This window comes from Theobroma cacao, chromosome 2, assembly GCF_053813885.1.
Source record: "Theobroma cacao isolate CCN51 chromosome 2, ASM5381388v1, whole genome shotgun sequence".
In the NCBI taxonomy this organism is placed as follows: domain Eukaryota; kingdom Viridiplantae; phylum Streptophyta; class Magnoliopsida; order Malvales; family Malvaceae; genus Theobroma; species Theobroma cacao.
The window spans coordinates 50,106,792-50,121,106 of NC_142640.1; the positions used below are offsets into that span (position 1 = coordinate 50,106,792).

The following is a 14,315-nucleotide window of genomic DNA, read 5'->3' on the forward strand; positions in this document are numbered from 1 at the left end:
CTTTGGTAACAGACTGAGCAGAGCAAAATCAGTTCAGCTGATGTGAAATTTTGCCACCCAAAATCTTGTCACTCATCATGATCTGAGATTAAACCACCATCTTGACATAATTTTGTCTTCCCAAAGCCACAAAATGTAGGAACTTCAGCATAAAAAACAGTGCCAGAATCCCTTTCCTTAGATGGAAAAAATATGGAATTTGCTGGTCTATTTGTGTCAGAAGAATGCTCTGAAAATTATTCCTCCTTACCAAGTCTAAATTGCAATCTCTCAAGAGATTCCTAATAAAGGAAAAGTGGATCTTAGCATAGTGCATACCAGCACCTATGATCATTATTGGGGAGCTTTACTGTTGGTTTAAAGTTTTACCAGCTGGTTGGCACCATAAAATTCCTTGCAATACCACAAATTCTGCAAAGGAATTCCATTTCCGACACTGAAAAATTGCTATCAACATTACAACAACCACAAATATAGAATATTTATCTGTTTCTCAGAGTTCCTGAATACAGATTTGATTGGCCCAGAAGGAAAGCTCTGGCTTTCTGCATACAAATTTGGGCTATCTGTTTCTCAGAGTCCATGAATATAGATTTCAGGCCTAAGCCCAATCCAATTATAAACGAAACCTGTTTATGCTCCCAGGCCCTGGAATGGCCCAGCTTAAAGGCCTCTGAACCTCCTGAATAGGGTTTAAGTACAGCCAACAATGGAGTTTTTCTTCGTCCTGCTTCACAGGAAAAAGAATGAACCTAGCTAGCTAGCTTTTGTTACTCCATCATTTACTAAAAGCTGAAAACCCAATTTCTATAAACCCCAAAAACATGCATTCCTTTAATCGCATAGCCAAATTCCTCACAAAGCCAACGATCGATTCAATTCACTCAAAATTGGCTAAACCCCAGTTTAATCCAACTACCCTTTTCAAGACCTTCTCCACTAAACCCCCTCAAAACGACAAAGACGACTCTTGGAACGACGCCTGGGAAGCAGCTTGGCTCCCTGATGACATTTCACCCAAGAACAGGGCTCCTTGGGAAGCCGACGTCAACTTCCCTTCTAATGATGAACAGTCAGCAACAAAGATGGTGCTTTCGTCGGACGTTGATGCAGAGACCAAGGCGTTTGTGGAGGACATGAATGAGAATTGGAATGAGAGACGGAAGTCGCCTAAACAGAAGCAGAACGAGGAAGCAGAAAAGGAAAGGAAAGGAGAGGGTGGTGGATTGTATAGTTTGGAGAATATGAAGAACGATTATAGGTTGAAGAAACAGAGGATCCATGCTGGATTGTGGATGAAGGAGATTGATAAGTTGGAGGAAGCTAAGTTGGGGGATTCTGCTGATGACATTGATAAATTGCTTGATAGCTGCTCTGAGTATGTCCATCTTATTTTACCATTTTCCTTTTCCTGCTATGTTTATACTTGATTTGTTGATCTAATGGGTTATCTTGGTAGGTTTGTGAATTGGTTAAACTTAAAGATACATTCTTGAAACGAGAATGATAGTGTTCACCTTTTTGTTGACAAAGTACACTTGAATTGTTGTGGTTCGATTGCTTAACAAAGTGTAATCTGTTATAGGAATTGTTGGATATATGTTGGTTCACGAAATATTCTCCTGGTTTAATCTACTCAGAATTCTTTGATTTATCAAACCTTGTAAGACCAAAGTTCAATAGATAAAACATGGTTTACTTCAAATTAGATTTTCCTATGTATGAAAACAAGTTAGAGTTTGTCTCCAAGGCTCCTTGGTAAAACACAATAATAACAGGGGGATTGTTTGCTGTGTCAGACACTTAATACTATTGACTTATAGGAGTGTGCTCTGCCATTCTTTTAGCAGAAGTTGTAATTCCATTGTCAAGATCCCACCTTTTCTGTGGTATGATATATTTTTATATTCTCTATATGATCTTCTGAAGTTCTTTACATGTCTGTCAAAGAAGTTGCTTATTTTCGTGTCATCTCAGCTACATTATTTTAAGGTTTTACTGTTTTTCACCAAGTTTGTTCTACATGCCAGGGAGGTTGTCCACTGTTTTTTAGTTGTACTTGTTGGGTTTAACAGATATGAATAATGGCAGGATTTTTGACTCTGGCAATGCTGACTTGGAGAATTCAAAACTTCTAAGCACTTCTGAGTTCAAAAATAAGCCTGATGGTTGGGAAACAACATCAAAAGCACCTGATGGAAATGTGTGGGAGATGTCACAGAGGGAAGAAGATATTCTCCTCCAAGAATTTGATCGCCGAATTGCTTACTGTAAATTCCAGGTGGGTGTTGTTACTTATGAGCATTTTTGTCATCAAGTGCTTTGGTCTTCTAACCCCAATGTTATAGCTGCTAATCTCAATGCTTGCTTTTGATTTTCTGAAATTATACAGATAGCTAGTTTTATAAAGACTCACATATTTAGCCGGAGGAGACCTATTGATGGGTGGAGATACATGATAGAGGAGATAGGCCCTAACGCGAGGAAAGGCAAGGGCAGCGTTTCAAGGCTGCCAAGTTTGTCAGATGCATCAACACAACCATTCAAGGAGGATAAGATACAAATTGGAAGCAGTCTGACACCCTGGAAGGGGAGGTAGTTTGGTTCCTGCCTAACTCCAAACATTCTCCTTTGTATTCAAAGATCATAACATATTCTTCGCTTCTGGTTGCAACAGATTGTTGCATTGAGCATTCTCAATACAAAATCACATTCTTGTTTAACATGAGATTTTGTAGCTGAGTTCCAAAAGGCAAGATGGGGTATGTGTGAACTCTCTTGCAAGCACAAAGTTCTGAATGTAAATTGTAAGATGAGATTTTGTAGCTGAGCTCCTACAATATACTTTTGATTCAATGATTTTAGCTACACAATGAATTTAATGTATTTTACAATATAAACTCTATCTGTCCTACCAATAACTAGCAATCCTACTCTGCAACTGGAAACAAGTCTTTGGGTCTTTCCTCCCATCCAAACGTAAACTTATTCCTCTCCTTTATTGACTCGGAACCACCGTAAACAAAAATCTCGAATAAAAAAGAAACAAGTTGACAGCCCCGTATCGATTCAAAAATTGTGCGCCAGAGAGTCCTGACGCTGGCTCATGAACTTAGCCAATGCTACCCGCCTAACTCAAACCCTGAAAATTTGGCCCAAGTCCCTCAATCATCGACAATATCAAACCATCATTCCTGTATTAAGATCATGCAAACGAACCTCTGAAATCTGTCAAATCCATGGCTATGTTATCAGAACTGGCCTTGACCATGATCCTTTCATTTTAAGTACGCTTCTTGTTGCTTCTTCACTGCTAGACGTAGAATATGCAGCCTCCATTATCAAGCAAATTCAAAACCCAAATCTTTTCATGTACAATTCTATCCTTAGAGGCTACTCAATTAGCGATGACCCAAACCAAGCTTTTAGTGTTTTCAATAACTTGAGGGCTAAAGATGGGATTTTGCTAGACCAATTCTCCTTCGTTACAACTCTTAAAGCCTGTAGCCGTGAATTTGCAATCTTTAATGGTCAAACGATTCACGGCCTTGCTTTGAGATCTGGGCATGTGTTTTTCATAAATGTTAAGAATGCCCTTTTGCATTTATATAGTGTTTGTGGAAGAATTTTTTATGCCCATACGTTGTTTGATGAAATTCCTGAAGCGAACGATGTCGTTTCTTGGAACAGTTTGATGGGTGGGTACCTTCATGTTTCTAAGCCTGATGTTGTTATAGCTTTGTTCAGAGAAATGTGTTGCAGTTGTTTGACAGCGAGTGTTCCTACATTTTTGACTGTTTTGTCTGCAGTTGGTGAAGCAGGGGATTCACTTGGGGGGCAGTCACTTCACGGGCATTGTTTGAAAGTTGGATTTTGTTTTGATTCAAATCTGGTGTCTGCTTTGATTGATATGTATGCAAAAACTGGAAACGTTTATTCAGGGCGTAGGGTTTTTGACGAGGTTGCTGTGAAGGATGTTGTATTGTGGAATTGTATGATTAGTAAGTATGCTGAGAATGGCCTGCTTGAAGAATCTTTAGCTTTACTACGGCTCATGAAAGTTAAGCAAGTAAAGCCTAATTCGGCTACATTGGTAGGATTGCTTTCGGCTTGTGCTGCTTCCGGAGCTACAAGTCTAGGAGAGAGCATTGGTAGTTATGTGGAAGAGTCAGGATTACCGTTGGATGCTGTTATTGGGACAGCTCTGGTTGATATGTATGCTAAATGTGGGGTTTTAGACAAGGCCATTGATATTTTTGAGAGGATGGAGAGCAAAGATGTCAAATCATGGACAGCGATGATTGCAGGTTACGGGGTTCATGGTTGGGCACTAGATGCCATCAGAGTATTCTACAGAATGGAGGAAGCAGGATGTAGACCTAACGAAGTCTCATTTTTGGCAGTTTTGAGTGCTTGCAGTCATGGAGGGCTGGTCGTAGAGGGGATGAAATGTTTCGAGAGGATGGTTCAAGAGTATGGTATTATGCCGAAGATTGACCACTACGGAAGTATAATTGATCTTTTAGGTCGTGCCGGATTGCTGGAGGAAGCACATAATTTTATCAAAAGGTTGCCCATCAAAAGCGATGCTACTGCATGGCGTGCGCTGCTCTCTGCTTGCCGAGTTTATGGAAATGTCGAGTTGGGGGAATGTGTGAAGAGTGTATTGGTTGGATTCAATAATGAACAACATCCCACAGATTCAATCCTTCTTTCTAGTACTTATGCCATTGCCGGAAGATTGCCGGATCAGACAAGGATGCAGGTACTGGAAAAAGATATGTTTAAAAGGGCTGGGATCAGGCCAGCAGGAAAGGAGGATAAGATTATGAAGCAAGCTGGATATAGCACAATCGAGATGGACAGTGAGGGGTTTGAACCCTAGTTGCTGATAGACCTATCACCTTCAGCCTGGCTTAACCTGGAACGTTTCTTAAAGTCTTTTCTAGACTAATTCTGCAGATTGCCCAGCAGTATAAGTTTGCTACTTAAATTCAGTTACTAGTTTACACAATTACTGCATATCTGATGGTAAAGATGCCTATGTTGAGCTTTTTGTTACCCTCCATTTATTTATTTTTTTTTCTAAATTTTTTGTCAAAAAGTCAAGAAGGATATTTGATCAAGTGAGCTCCTGACAAATGCAGCTTCTTTTGAAAGTTTGAAAGGCTATTTATGCTCTTATTTTGGGGGCTAAAGTTCATTGTAAACCATGTTTAGTAGTCCTCCATACCAATTTCATGCATTCCAAAATGAGTTTACATGGCCTCTGAGTATTTTTTTTTAAGAATGCATATACAGATTGAATAAGTTGATAAAACTCCAGGCAGGCAAAAGGATATGAATTCCATTTGCCTACAGGCTAGCCAGGTGATGGCTGCTTGCTCAGAGACTGTAACTAATTACAATTACAAAATAGTGGGACAGCTCAGATTGAACAATCTATAAGATGCAGTTGGGGAATGAAAAAATGAAGAGCATACCTGATTTTCTTTCAAGAAGTGTACAAGAAAAGGCAACAGAATGCTCCAAAGAAGAAAATGATGTGTTAACTAATCTCAGGATCCAAGAAAAAGAAAAAGAATAAAAGTTAATAGTGATTCCTCAAAATGTAATTTCTTGAATCCTTTCACTTTCTTTCCTACATTCTTAGTCTCTTTCTCACTCTACCTGCCGATTTCTGACCCAGTATCCTTGATCAAAGCTCCTTTTGTGTAAATTGGACAAGAACTCTACAGTTACCTGTGGAAAGGAAGAGGGCCATGTAAAAATGGCAATGCCGGTACCCAACCCAATGTTCAGGAGAAAACAGTGGTGTTCAAGCTTCATACTGTTACGCATTAAGGATGTTATGCCGTTCACATACTTTAGGCCCATTTTCAGCCCACCACTTTTCTGCTTGGTCTTCCGTGAAATGTTTTCGACTGTAAAAGAGCATAAAACCCTTCAGAACAATCAGACTCAAAATTTTCTTTCAGAGAATTGTATACATCCAGTGGAAGAAAATCAGCAAATGTGAAAAGCATATTGAAGTATAGTCATACAAGAAGGTTCAGTAATGGAATTCAATTGTGTTGGTTTCTTACATATCTTGAATTCAAAGAGAGGATATAAATACATACCTAAAGCGAACACGCTTGAGTTCATTGCTGCCATTGGGCAAGGGTGACAAGGTTATGTACACTCCTGGTTCATCTTGTACCACCGATTCTGACTTTTCAGTTTTTCCTTTAGTTCCATGAGAAATGGTTTCTGAATTGCCATTTACTTCGCTTCCGGTAGATATCATGCTGGTTGCATGGCTTTCATTGGAGAACAAGTGCTCAATGTTTGAGGTGAAACTGGAATTGATGTGGGCATTCTGCCCTGCAGGAAGTAGATCAACCACCTCCTTCAACTGCAAGATCAATTCGCATAAAAAATATCAGAGAATAGTAAAGTTAAGTTGCAGGTGATTGCATAAGAAGCAATAGAACCCCCAGCCCTGAAGGAAAAGAAGGAAACCACAAGTATTTCACCAAGAATGCCAGTTCTCTTGACCATGGAAATTTAAATGTTACTCATGAAACTCTCACATTCACTATCATCTTAGTGCTCAGCTTGAGAATATTAACATCAGCTAAAATGGTAAACCTTGAATTTATAGCACACTGCTGGATGTATGATTTCATCTCTTTAAACATTGAAAGTAATACTAATTGCTCCTAGTATTTGAAAAAAATGCCTTTAGCAATGATCTTTAGTGGCTATTTCACAAATGATTATGCATGAGTAATTAATAGGATTTTCTTTCCCTCTTTCCACTCTTCTCTAGATTTCTTCGTTATAGTTTTGAAACTTTTAGTCCCATATCTTGCAAAACCAAGATTATACCATCCAGTTCGCAACCCCAAGCACATCTGTCTTTAGTATATCTCTATAATTTGTATATAACCTCATTCAATGTCTTAGGATTTGAAATACATATACTTTTACTCTCTTCAAACAATTGAAACTGTGTTCATCTATTTTCCTAATTCTCAAAAGTGAAATCCTGAGCAGAGAAATCGAACCTGAGCAGTTAGAGACCTAATAACTTCCTTTGCTGATTTGCATTTTTCCGCTTCATTTTCTGCTATTGCAGTGACCTCCTTTAATTGCTTTGATGCTTTTCCAAGTTCAGCTTCAAGACGTTGGGATTTGAAAGTAAGATCTTCTACCTGCAAAAATTGTCCAGCAGGTTTATCTTCCCATCCTTTAATCAATTTAGATAAGTGAAGGAGTTAAATAAATATATTAATCAAAAGTCAACAGCAATGTGTCACCATTTTACTGAAAAAGAGAGAGGGGACAGGGGAAAGGAGACAGAAACTAGAGGGAAAAGGGAAAGAAAAAGAGAGAAAGTGGGAGAAATAGAGAAACAAGTCTCAATAATATTGCAAATCATCATCATAGGCTGCCTTCAATGGAATAACATGGGTCTTATAGACTAGTCTCTAACCCTAGTACTTGGTCAACAAACAAAATCACTAGGTATAAATAACCAGAAAAACCTTCCAAAATCCTAAATATATGACCAATTACAATTGAGCCCATAAAATATATACAATTAACAAAATGAATTCCAAACTCATATAGTTCTTCCATCAACGTCATCCTCTTTTTATGTTGAAGTAAATCCCAAAGTAACTTCTATATAGAACAGATAATTTCTCCATTTCTTTTTGAAAGCAAGGCAAAGAACAATGCATGCTCATTGCTCTGTAAAGCCAATGACTCACATTGAACAAAATAAGTAACAAAGTTGTGATTGGTAAACAAGAGTTCAACAGGCTACCTGTGCCCTTAAATTTATGATCTCTTGGTTGATACTGTCATTCATTTGCCTTGAATCATCAACAGTTACTTCAGAAGATCGTTGTGGGCTTGACTTTTCTGAGCCAGGAGATGTTGCCCGAGAAGACTTTCTGGAACTAGGTATGGAAGCTGGTAAAATTTTCTTAGATTCTCCGACTGGAGAAATTGATACCTTTGGTGAATAAAATCCTCCAAGATGAAAATTTCCATTCTGAGATGGGAAGAGGGAACGATTTTGTAATTCTAGCTTTAGCTCACGCTTGAAAATCCGGCTTTCAGCCTGATTACTTGAGTCAGCAGAAGAAAGTCTGGAGAGTTGTGTATGTAACCTGGGAGCAAAAGCCTCTCTATCTACCATCTCATTGGATTTACGAGGCAAAATTCCATTTCTGGCTTTAGGAGTCCAGACAGCAGAACAAGATTCTGCACCTTTTCTCAATTTAGTGAAACAATCATCACACACTCTATAAGGTTTGTTCATAGTTGGAGCCAAAGAAGCCTTCAGAGACTTTTTACTAGTGCATGCTTTGCAGAAGACTAATCCACAATTGTAACAGTTGTGACGTTTTCTTCTGAATCCAAATGGATTTCGACAACCAGAGCACATAGAATGATCAGCACTGGATACCCATTTATGAAGACATATAATAGCAGTAAAGTTTGAACCACAAACTACACTCTTCACTTGCTTGTCTTTCAGAAAATCAACAAGAGTTGGTGTATTTCTGTCGTCAGTATCTCCATGACCTAATTGCCCATTTGCGCCCTTTCCCCAAGTATAAACCTCTGTTTGGGAAGTCAAAATAGCAACATGATACGATCCACAGGCAATCTCTTCCACAAAGCTGTCTGCTATTTTACCTTCAACCCGAGCTGGAACCTTGCCGTGAGCTGTAGGACTCCCCAACTGACCATATGCCGAACTCCCCATTGTATAGACTCGTCCCGAGGTTGTAAGAGCAACTGTGAGATTATGTCCACAGGCAACCTGACAGATATTGTCATCAACCAGAGCAGCTACACATTCGGGAAAAAGTCTAGGTTCTTTATCACCATGTCCAAGTTGGCCTTTATCTCCATCCCCCCAAGTAAACAGTTTTGCAGAAGTAGAGCTATCTGGAAATCCAGAATCAGATGATTCAGTCACAACCTCAACAACTGCGGCAGTGTGCCAAACACCACAGGCAACCCTTGTTGTCCGTAGTCCACTCAAAGTCTCCACTTCCCGCGGAATAGTTGTGCTAGTATGATCTCCATGGCCTAGGGCACCAAAAGATCCATCTCCAAATGTGAACAACTGGCCACCAGATGTCACAAGAGCTGTATGCCAAGGTCCACAGGATACGTATGTGACATTAATACCCTCCATATTGCTTACCTTTTTGGGGATCCAGTGACTGACTTCACTTCCATGCCCAAGCAGACCAGAGTTGTGTGTTCCATCACCCCATGTAAAAAGATCACCGGAGACTGTAACAGCACAAGAGTGATACTCCCCACATGCTACCGATTCAAAATTCATGCCACTGAGAGTATCTATGAGCTTAGGGTGGGGAACATCTGCTTCCACGCCATGCCCAAGCCTGCCCCCCGATTCCTCCCCCCAACTAAAAATCTCTCCTTGCTTTGTGACTAAAATTGCATGCCTGCCTCCACAAGCAATATTATGCACATCCAGAACCACTGTTGATTCCAATTCCTTTGGCAGAAGTGCGTCCATCTTTGAATTAAATGAATTGCCAACTTTGTGCACACCACCACCCAATACTCCATCACCAATACCTTGTCCCCATATGAAAACATCACCCAAGGCATCAAAGTCTTCATGACAAGAACCATGGCTTGATGAACTTACAGCACTTGATAAACTGACTCTAATTGCATCAGCCCCAGAACTTCGACTATTTAAGTTCTCTACAGACCCAGATGATGATAAGCCAAAATCAACTAAATCTGGCTTACTGGCAGTCTTGGTTATGGCAGTATGTGTTATTATGTCAGCAAATGCCTTTCCCAATCTATTTTGTGCCTCATAAGATGCTTGAATTCCTTGAGCATCTCCTGGATCCTTTAATAATGAGAAAAGATTAAAACAAAAATTAAGAACTTAAAAGGTCATCATGCCTTCCATAAAATTAAAAACTGACAAAGATAATGCAACATACAAATGGTGAAATTGGAGAAGTCTTTCGGTTGCGTAATTGAGGACTATCCAATGATGCACTGTCACTTTTTACTTCGATTCTCCACTTCCTAGTGGTACCACGAGAAATCAATCCCTTAAGACCAATGAACCAAACTTCAGCTTCATCCTTATCTTTACATATCTGTCCATAGTGAAGTATGGTATCAGACCAAAATATTCACACAGCAAAGTAGCTCTGGTAAATTTTACTGATATTGATACACTTAACAACTCTGTATGCTACAATAGCATCCATAAACATGCACTCACCAAATCCAAGGACCTGTCACTGTATATCAGTGAAAATGATTGATACTCCTTTTCAGGCCGAGGATATCGTTGAAAAATCGCCTGCAAGGAAAATAAACCATTATAATTATTGAAGTTTTGGGAATCAAAGAATAAACAAAAAGTTACAAACTCACAGTGCGCTGTCCAGGAATGATCCTGGAAACTTGACTAAGCTTAAGATGCTTCTCTTCTTTTCCAGAGTACCATATCAATTTAGATTCATCCTGAACACAACATCAAGTATCTGATCACAAAGAACAGCAAAATGAAGGAACTTTCGAATGACAAATCGTGCTCCTTTTACTGATCATTAGAACTCAATCCAAGGTTTTAGAGTCAATGTTTTTATAGCAAATTTTTTTCATCAACAATGCCAAAAATATAAAATGTCAGTAAAGGACTAATAGAAGCATTCATATATTGAAGCAATAGACAGGTGAAAATGAGACGAAAACAGCAAGCAGCCTTCAAACTTCAAAATGGAAAAATGTGTCAAGGCAAACGTACATTAGAGAGATGGAAAGGACAGAACTTGGGCTTCCCTCTACGACCATACTTGAGCAAGTACGCCCCTTTCTTAAGCGCTGTAATGGCCTGTAAAATGAATCCAAGATGAAATACAAACACTTGAAAAACAAAAAAATGTTACCTTTATTAATCTCCAACAGTAAGCAAAAAAGAAAAATATGATTAAAAGATGAGAAAGAAAACCTGGTCGATATCCCTCTCGGCGAGACCACTTCTCTGGGGATCAGCCATTCAAGGTGCAGCCATTTGACCACCAATCCACCCTTATTGCTTTCCAACTTTGCTCCATGAAACACCTTACACTTCACAGAGCTACCATTTCTGTAATTTTTACAAACAAAAAAGATTTCGAATTCCCCCCTTTCTTTCTTCCTTTTCTTTTTTCATCTAACCCATAATTCGATAATTCCAGCTCTCAAAAACAGCTCAAATTTCACTCCGAACCCTAGAATTTCATGCATTTATGCTCAAAATAAAGCAACAAACTCCTCATTTCTTCCACATTTCGAAGATAAGCTTCGATCTTTTTCGACGATGCCGATGCAATTTCCACCTACAATGCCAGAAACAGCGCCAAAATTTCCCCTTTTTTCTTGAACGAATTCCGAGGCCGTTGAGCTTCCGACCACTGTAGAAAGGACAGATATATATCGCAGATCTTCTGAAGGTGAGGAACCGAATAAAATTCTGAGATTCTGAAGCTTTTCTTTTTATTTAGGAATTTATCATTTGAATCAAAAAATACCAAAAAAGGAAAAGTTTCGATTTTCCTTTTCTCCTTTTTGTCTCTCTCTCTCTGCGTCCGACGAGGGGGAAGCTTTTTTAACTGTCTGTTTGTCGATGAAAGCTTCGGTTTTGGAGCCCCGGGTTGATCATGCCACGTCAGCAACTGAAAATCTCAGTGATAGGGATTGTTTGTTTCTTGTCTTTTGTTAGTTCCGTTGTTCGGTTCCGCCGTTTGGCGCCTCTTGGGTTGGTTACGTGACTTACGTCCCTCCACGGCAATCATCCCCTGCGTCACAGACCATGGTATTTACTCTCCTTCACACCCTTGATCATCATCAATCCGTCCTTTTTTTATATATATTATTTTTCATAATTTTTATCTTTTATATTAAAAAGTACCACATATCTATATTATAAAAAAAATTAAATTTTAATATAAAATAAATTAAAATTAAAACTTGTTTTTGTTAATTTTTGTTCTTTACCTTTCGGATGATTGATGTGTTAACCTTTAATAATTTAATCTTTTTGAAAGTTATCTTTAATTTTTTTTTGGGACCAACTTTGAATGTAATTTATTCATTTAATTATACATTGAGTAACAAAACAAAAGGCTTTGGTTTGATTAAATTGACATTAACAAAAATTATAATTGTTGAGCCTTCAAGTCAAAAAAAAAAAAAGTTTACTTTTTCTTTTCTCAATAAAGAAAAAGAACAATTGGCTTTAGAATTATTTTGACTTAAAAAAAAAGGTAGTACTACCATAAAATTGGGCTTGACCCAAATCCAAACTTGGCCTAGTTTGAGAAAATTTTACCCACAAGAATTGGGCCTCATCAAAGCCCAAATCAGCTTTTGGGCCAAAAAGCCCAAATCAGTTTAAGGCATTACTTAAGTAGTGCATGCTTTTTTTCTTTTTTTTAATCCATATAAAGTGATTTTATCTTTCATAGAAACAGAAGAATATGGAAATACTATGAAATATTAACCACATTTTATTTTCTCAAACATCTTACTATTACTATTTATTTTCATTTACATCCTTTACCGGTACAATATGATTTTATTTTTCAAAAGTTTTGTCCTTCTTTGAAAAAATAATTTTTGTTTTCTTAATAATGATTAACATAATTTTTGTGGTGTAACATTTCCCATTTTATTTTTTCCATAAGTGAAAAAAAAAAGGGTATTGTGCGTTTCATACAATACAAAAACTAAGCAGAAGAAGAATCCTTATATATTTCATGCCCATGTCACAAATATGATTGACATTTTACATAGATAATCAGCTGAATTTTTTTAAAGAAGGATATTCAATAGATATAATCATCATCAAAGATCATGTAATTGTTGCTGCGCTTGTATCTTTCTTCCCTTTCTGCCTGCAATTCACAACATAATAAGACGATGAATCGTAAATTATATAATAATTATTTTATTTTATTATTATAAAATAATGATTTCATTTTACGAACCAAGCATGCTGTAAGTATGAGGCAGGGCATACCTTAGTTACAAGCCTTGCGAATTCTTCAGTCCCGTGCTCTTGGATGTACTTCTCAGCAGCAGTCAGGATGTCGTCTTGCTTGCTGAAAATGTTTTTCTTGCGCGGGACATACCAGATTGTACTGGCACTTTGAGGGTTCATGTAAAATGGTCGAATGAAGCGACGATAAACATATGCTGCTCCGTTGAAGTGAGGTAAGACCAACCAGCATGTCACGATTAGCTTAGCATAAGGCCAGATGGGGAACCTGCAGGATCATTCAAGGATGAACAACATGAAAAAGTTGCTCGATTTACTGTGCTACCACTGTCCCAAATTCGTACTCTTATCATTGAGTTAAATGTTCAGATGTTTATTTCGATTCTTCTGATCAAAGAACGAATCAATCATATTTAGCAGTGTTTGAGTTCTTAGACAGTAACATTAATGAATCTATTGCTATAATCAAGTGCTTATACATAGATGGAAGCCAAAGGAGCTGCAAATCAAACAACCCATTTGAGAAAAAGGGCATAGCAAAAAGCAATCATATCAAACTTAAACTGATTTAAGAACTGCCTCGAAGTTAGCTAAGCAAGCTTGCTTACAATTCAAGGACTTTGGCAAATGTAAGTTCGAAAAGTGTAAGCATAGAGTAGAGGACCCAATATGTCAGCCATTGCTGATCATCGTTGCTAGACCTCGTCTCGATAGCCTTAATTGAAGCATATCTATCAACACCACAGAATCTCCAAAGTGTTAGATATACAAGAATCAAGCTAACAGTATTGTAATCTTAATCTAACAGAACTTCACGTAATCTGTACTGTCCTACTTACAGAGGGTAAACAAGGGTGACCAGAGGCCTGTAAACCAGAAAGAAGAGAAACTCACTTAGAAAAGAGAACTTAATGTATTAAAAGCAAGAGCTAAGGTTGCAAAAAGAAAAGGAGACATACAAAGCAAGAACATCAAAGTTCTTGGCAACAACTTGGAGAAAGTTCGGGGAACCCATCACTCCCTTGCTTCTGCTTACTAAGTTTAACTTTTGCCCCTGAGGGATTGGTTTGGTTTTCCTTTCTCAGGTTGTAAAAAAAGCAGAGAACATGGCAAAGTGTCAAATGTGAAAGGGTTGAAGATTAAACTTTGAAAGTAAAGAAGGGAATAACAGTGGGAACGTGGGGTAAAGGGTACCTTCCTTTTGGTTGGAAGACAGATATTTCCCCGGAGAATCTTATGCTGCACAAGAAAAGAGGCACCG

At 38.2% G+C, this 14,315-nt stretch overlaps 4 protein-coding genes across 4 annotated transcripts; 2 read left to right on the forward strand and 2 right to left on the reverse strand.

The window, feature by feature from the left end:
• Positions 1 to 715: 715 nt before the first annotated feature.
• Positions 716 to 3,028, forward strand: LOC18610431 (mucin-like protein). Its single transcript, XM_018115923.2, has 3 exons — positions 716 to 1,378; positions 2,092 to 2,281; positions 2,393 to 3,028. Exons 1-3 carry the CDS (start codon positions 825 to 827, stop codon positions 2,597 to 2,599), a joined length of 951 nt encoding a protein of 316 aa, XP_017971412.2. The 5' UTR covers positions 716 to 824; the 3' UTR covers positions 2,600 to 3,028.
• Positions 3,029 to 3,105: 77 nt separating this feature from the next.
• Positions 3,106 to 5,170, forward strand: LOC18610432 (Pentatricopeptide repeat (PPR) superfamily protein). The gene is made up of 2 exons (XM_018115922.2): positions 3,106 to 3,698; positions 3,810 to 5,170. The coding sequence occupies exons 1-2, from the start codon at positions 3,107 to 3,109 to the stop codon at positions 4,883 to 4,885; spliced, it is 1,668 nt and encodes a 555-aa protein (XP_017971411.2). The 5' UTR covers position 3,106; the 3' UTR covers positions 4,886 to 5,170.
• Positions 5,171 to 5,463: 293 nt separating this feature from the next.
• On the reverse strand, positions 5,464 to 11,814 carry LOC18610433 (Regulator of chromosome condensation (RCC1) family with FYVE zinc finger domain-containing protein). The gene is made up of 9 exons (XM_007046077.3): positions 11,024 to 11,814; positions 10,820 to 10,906; positions 10,447 to 10,536; positions 10,292 to 10,372; positions 10,002 to 10,163; positions 7,817 to 9,904; positions 7,053 to 7,199; positions 6,123 to 6,397; positions 5,464 to 5,924 (listed from the first exon to the last, which is right to left on the reverse strand). Exons 1-9 carry the CDS (start codon positions 11,069 to 11,071, stop codon positions 5,834 to 5,836), a joined length of 3,069 nt encoding a protein of 1,022 aa, XP_007046139.3. The 5' UTR covers positions 11,072 to 11,814; the 3' UTR covers positions 5,464 to 5,833.
• A 969-nt stretch (positions 11,815 to 12,783) lies between these two features.
• Positions 12,784 to 14,204, reverse strand: HVA22C (HVA22 homolog C). Its single transcript, XM_018114704.2, has 5 exons — positions 14,014 to 14,204; positions 13,894 to 13,920; positions 13,663 to 13,785; positions 13,076 to 13,322; positions 12,784 to 12,950 (listed from the first exon to the last, which is right to left on the reverse strand). Exons 1-5 carry the CDS (start codon positions 14,067 to 14,069, stop codon positions 12,882 to 12,884), a joined length of 522 nt encoding a protein of 173 aa, XP_017970193.1. The 5' UTR covers positions 14,070 to 14,204; the 3' UTR covers positions 12,784 to 12,881.
• Positions 14,205 to 14,315: the final 111 nt, after the last annotated feature.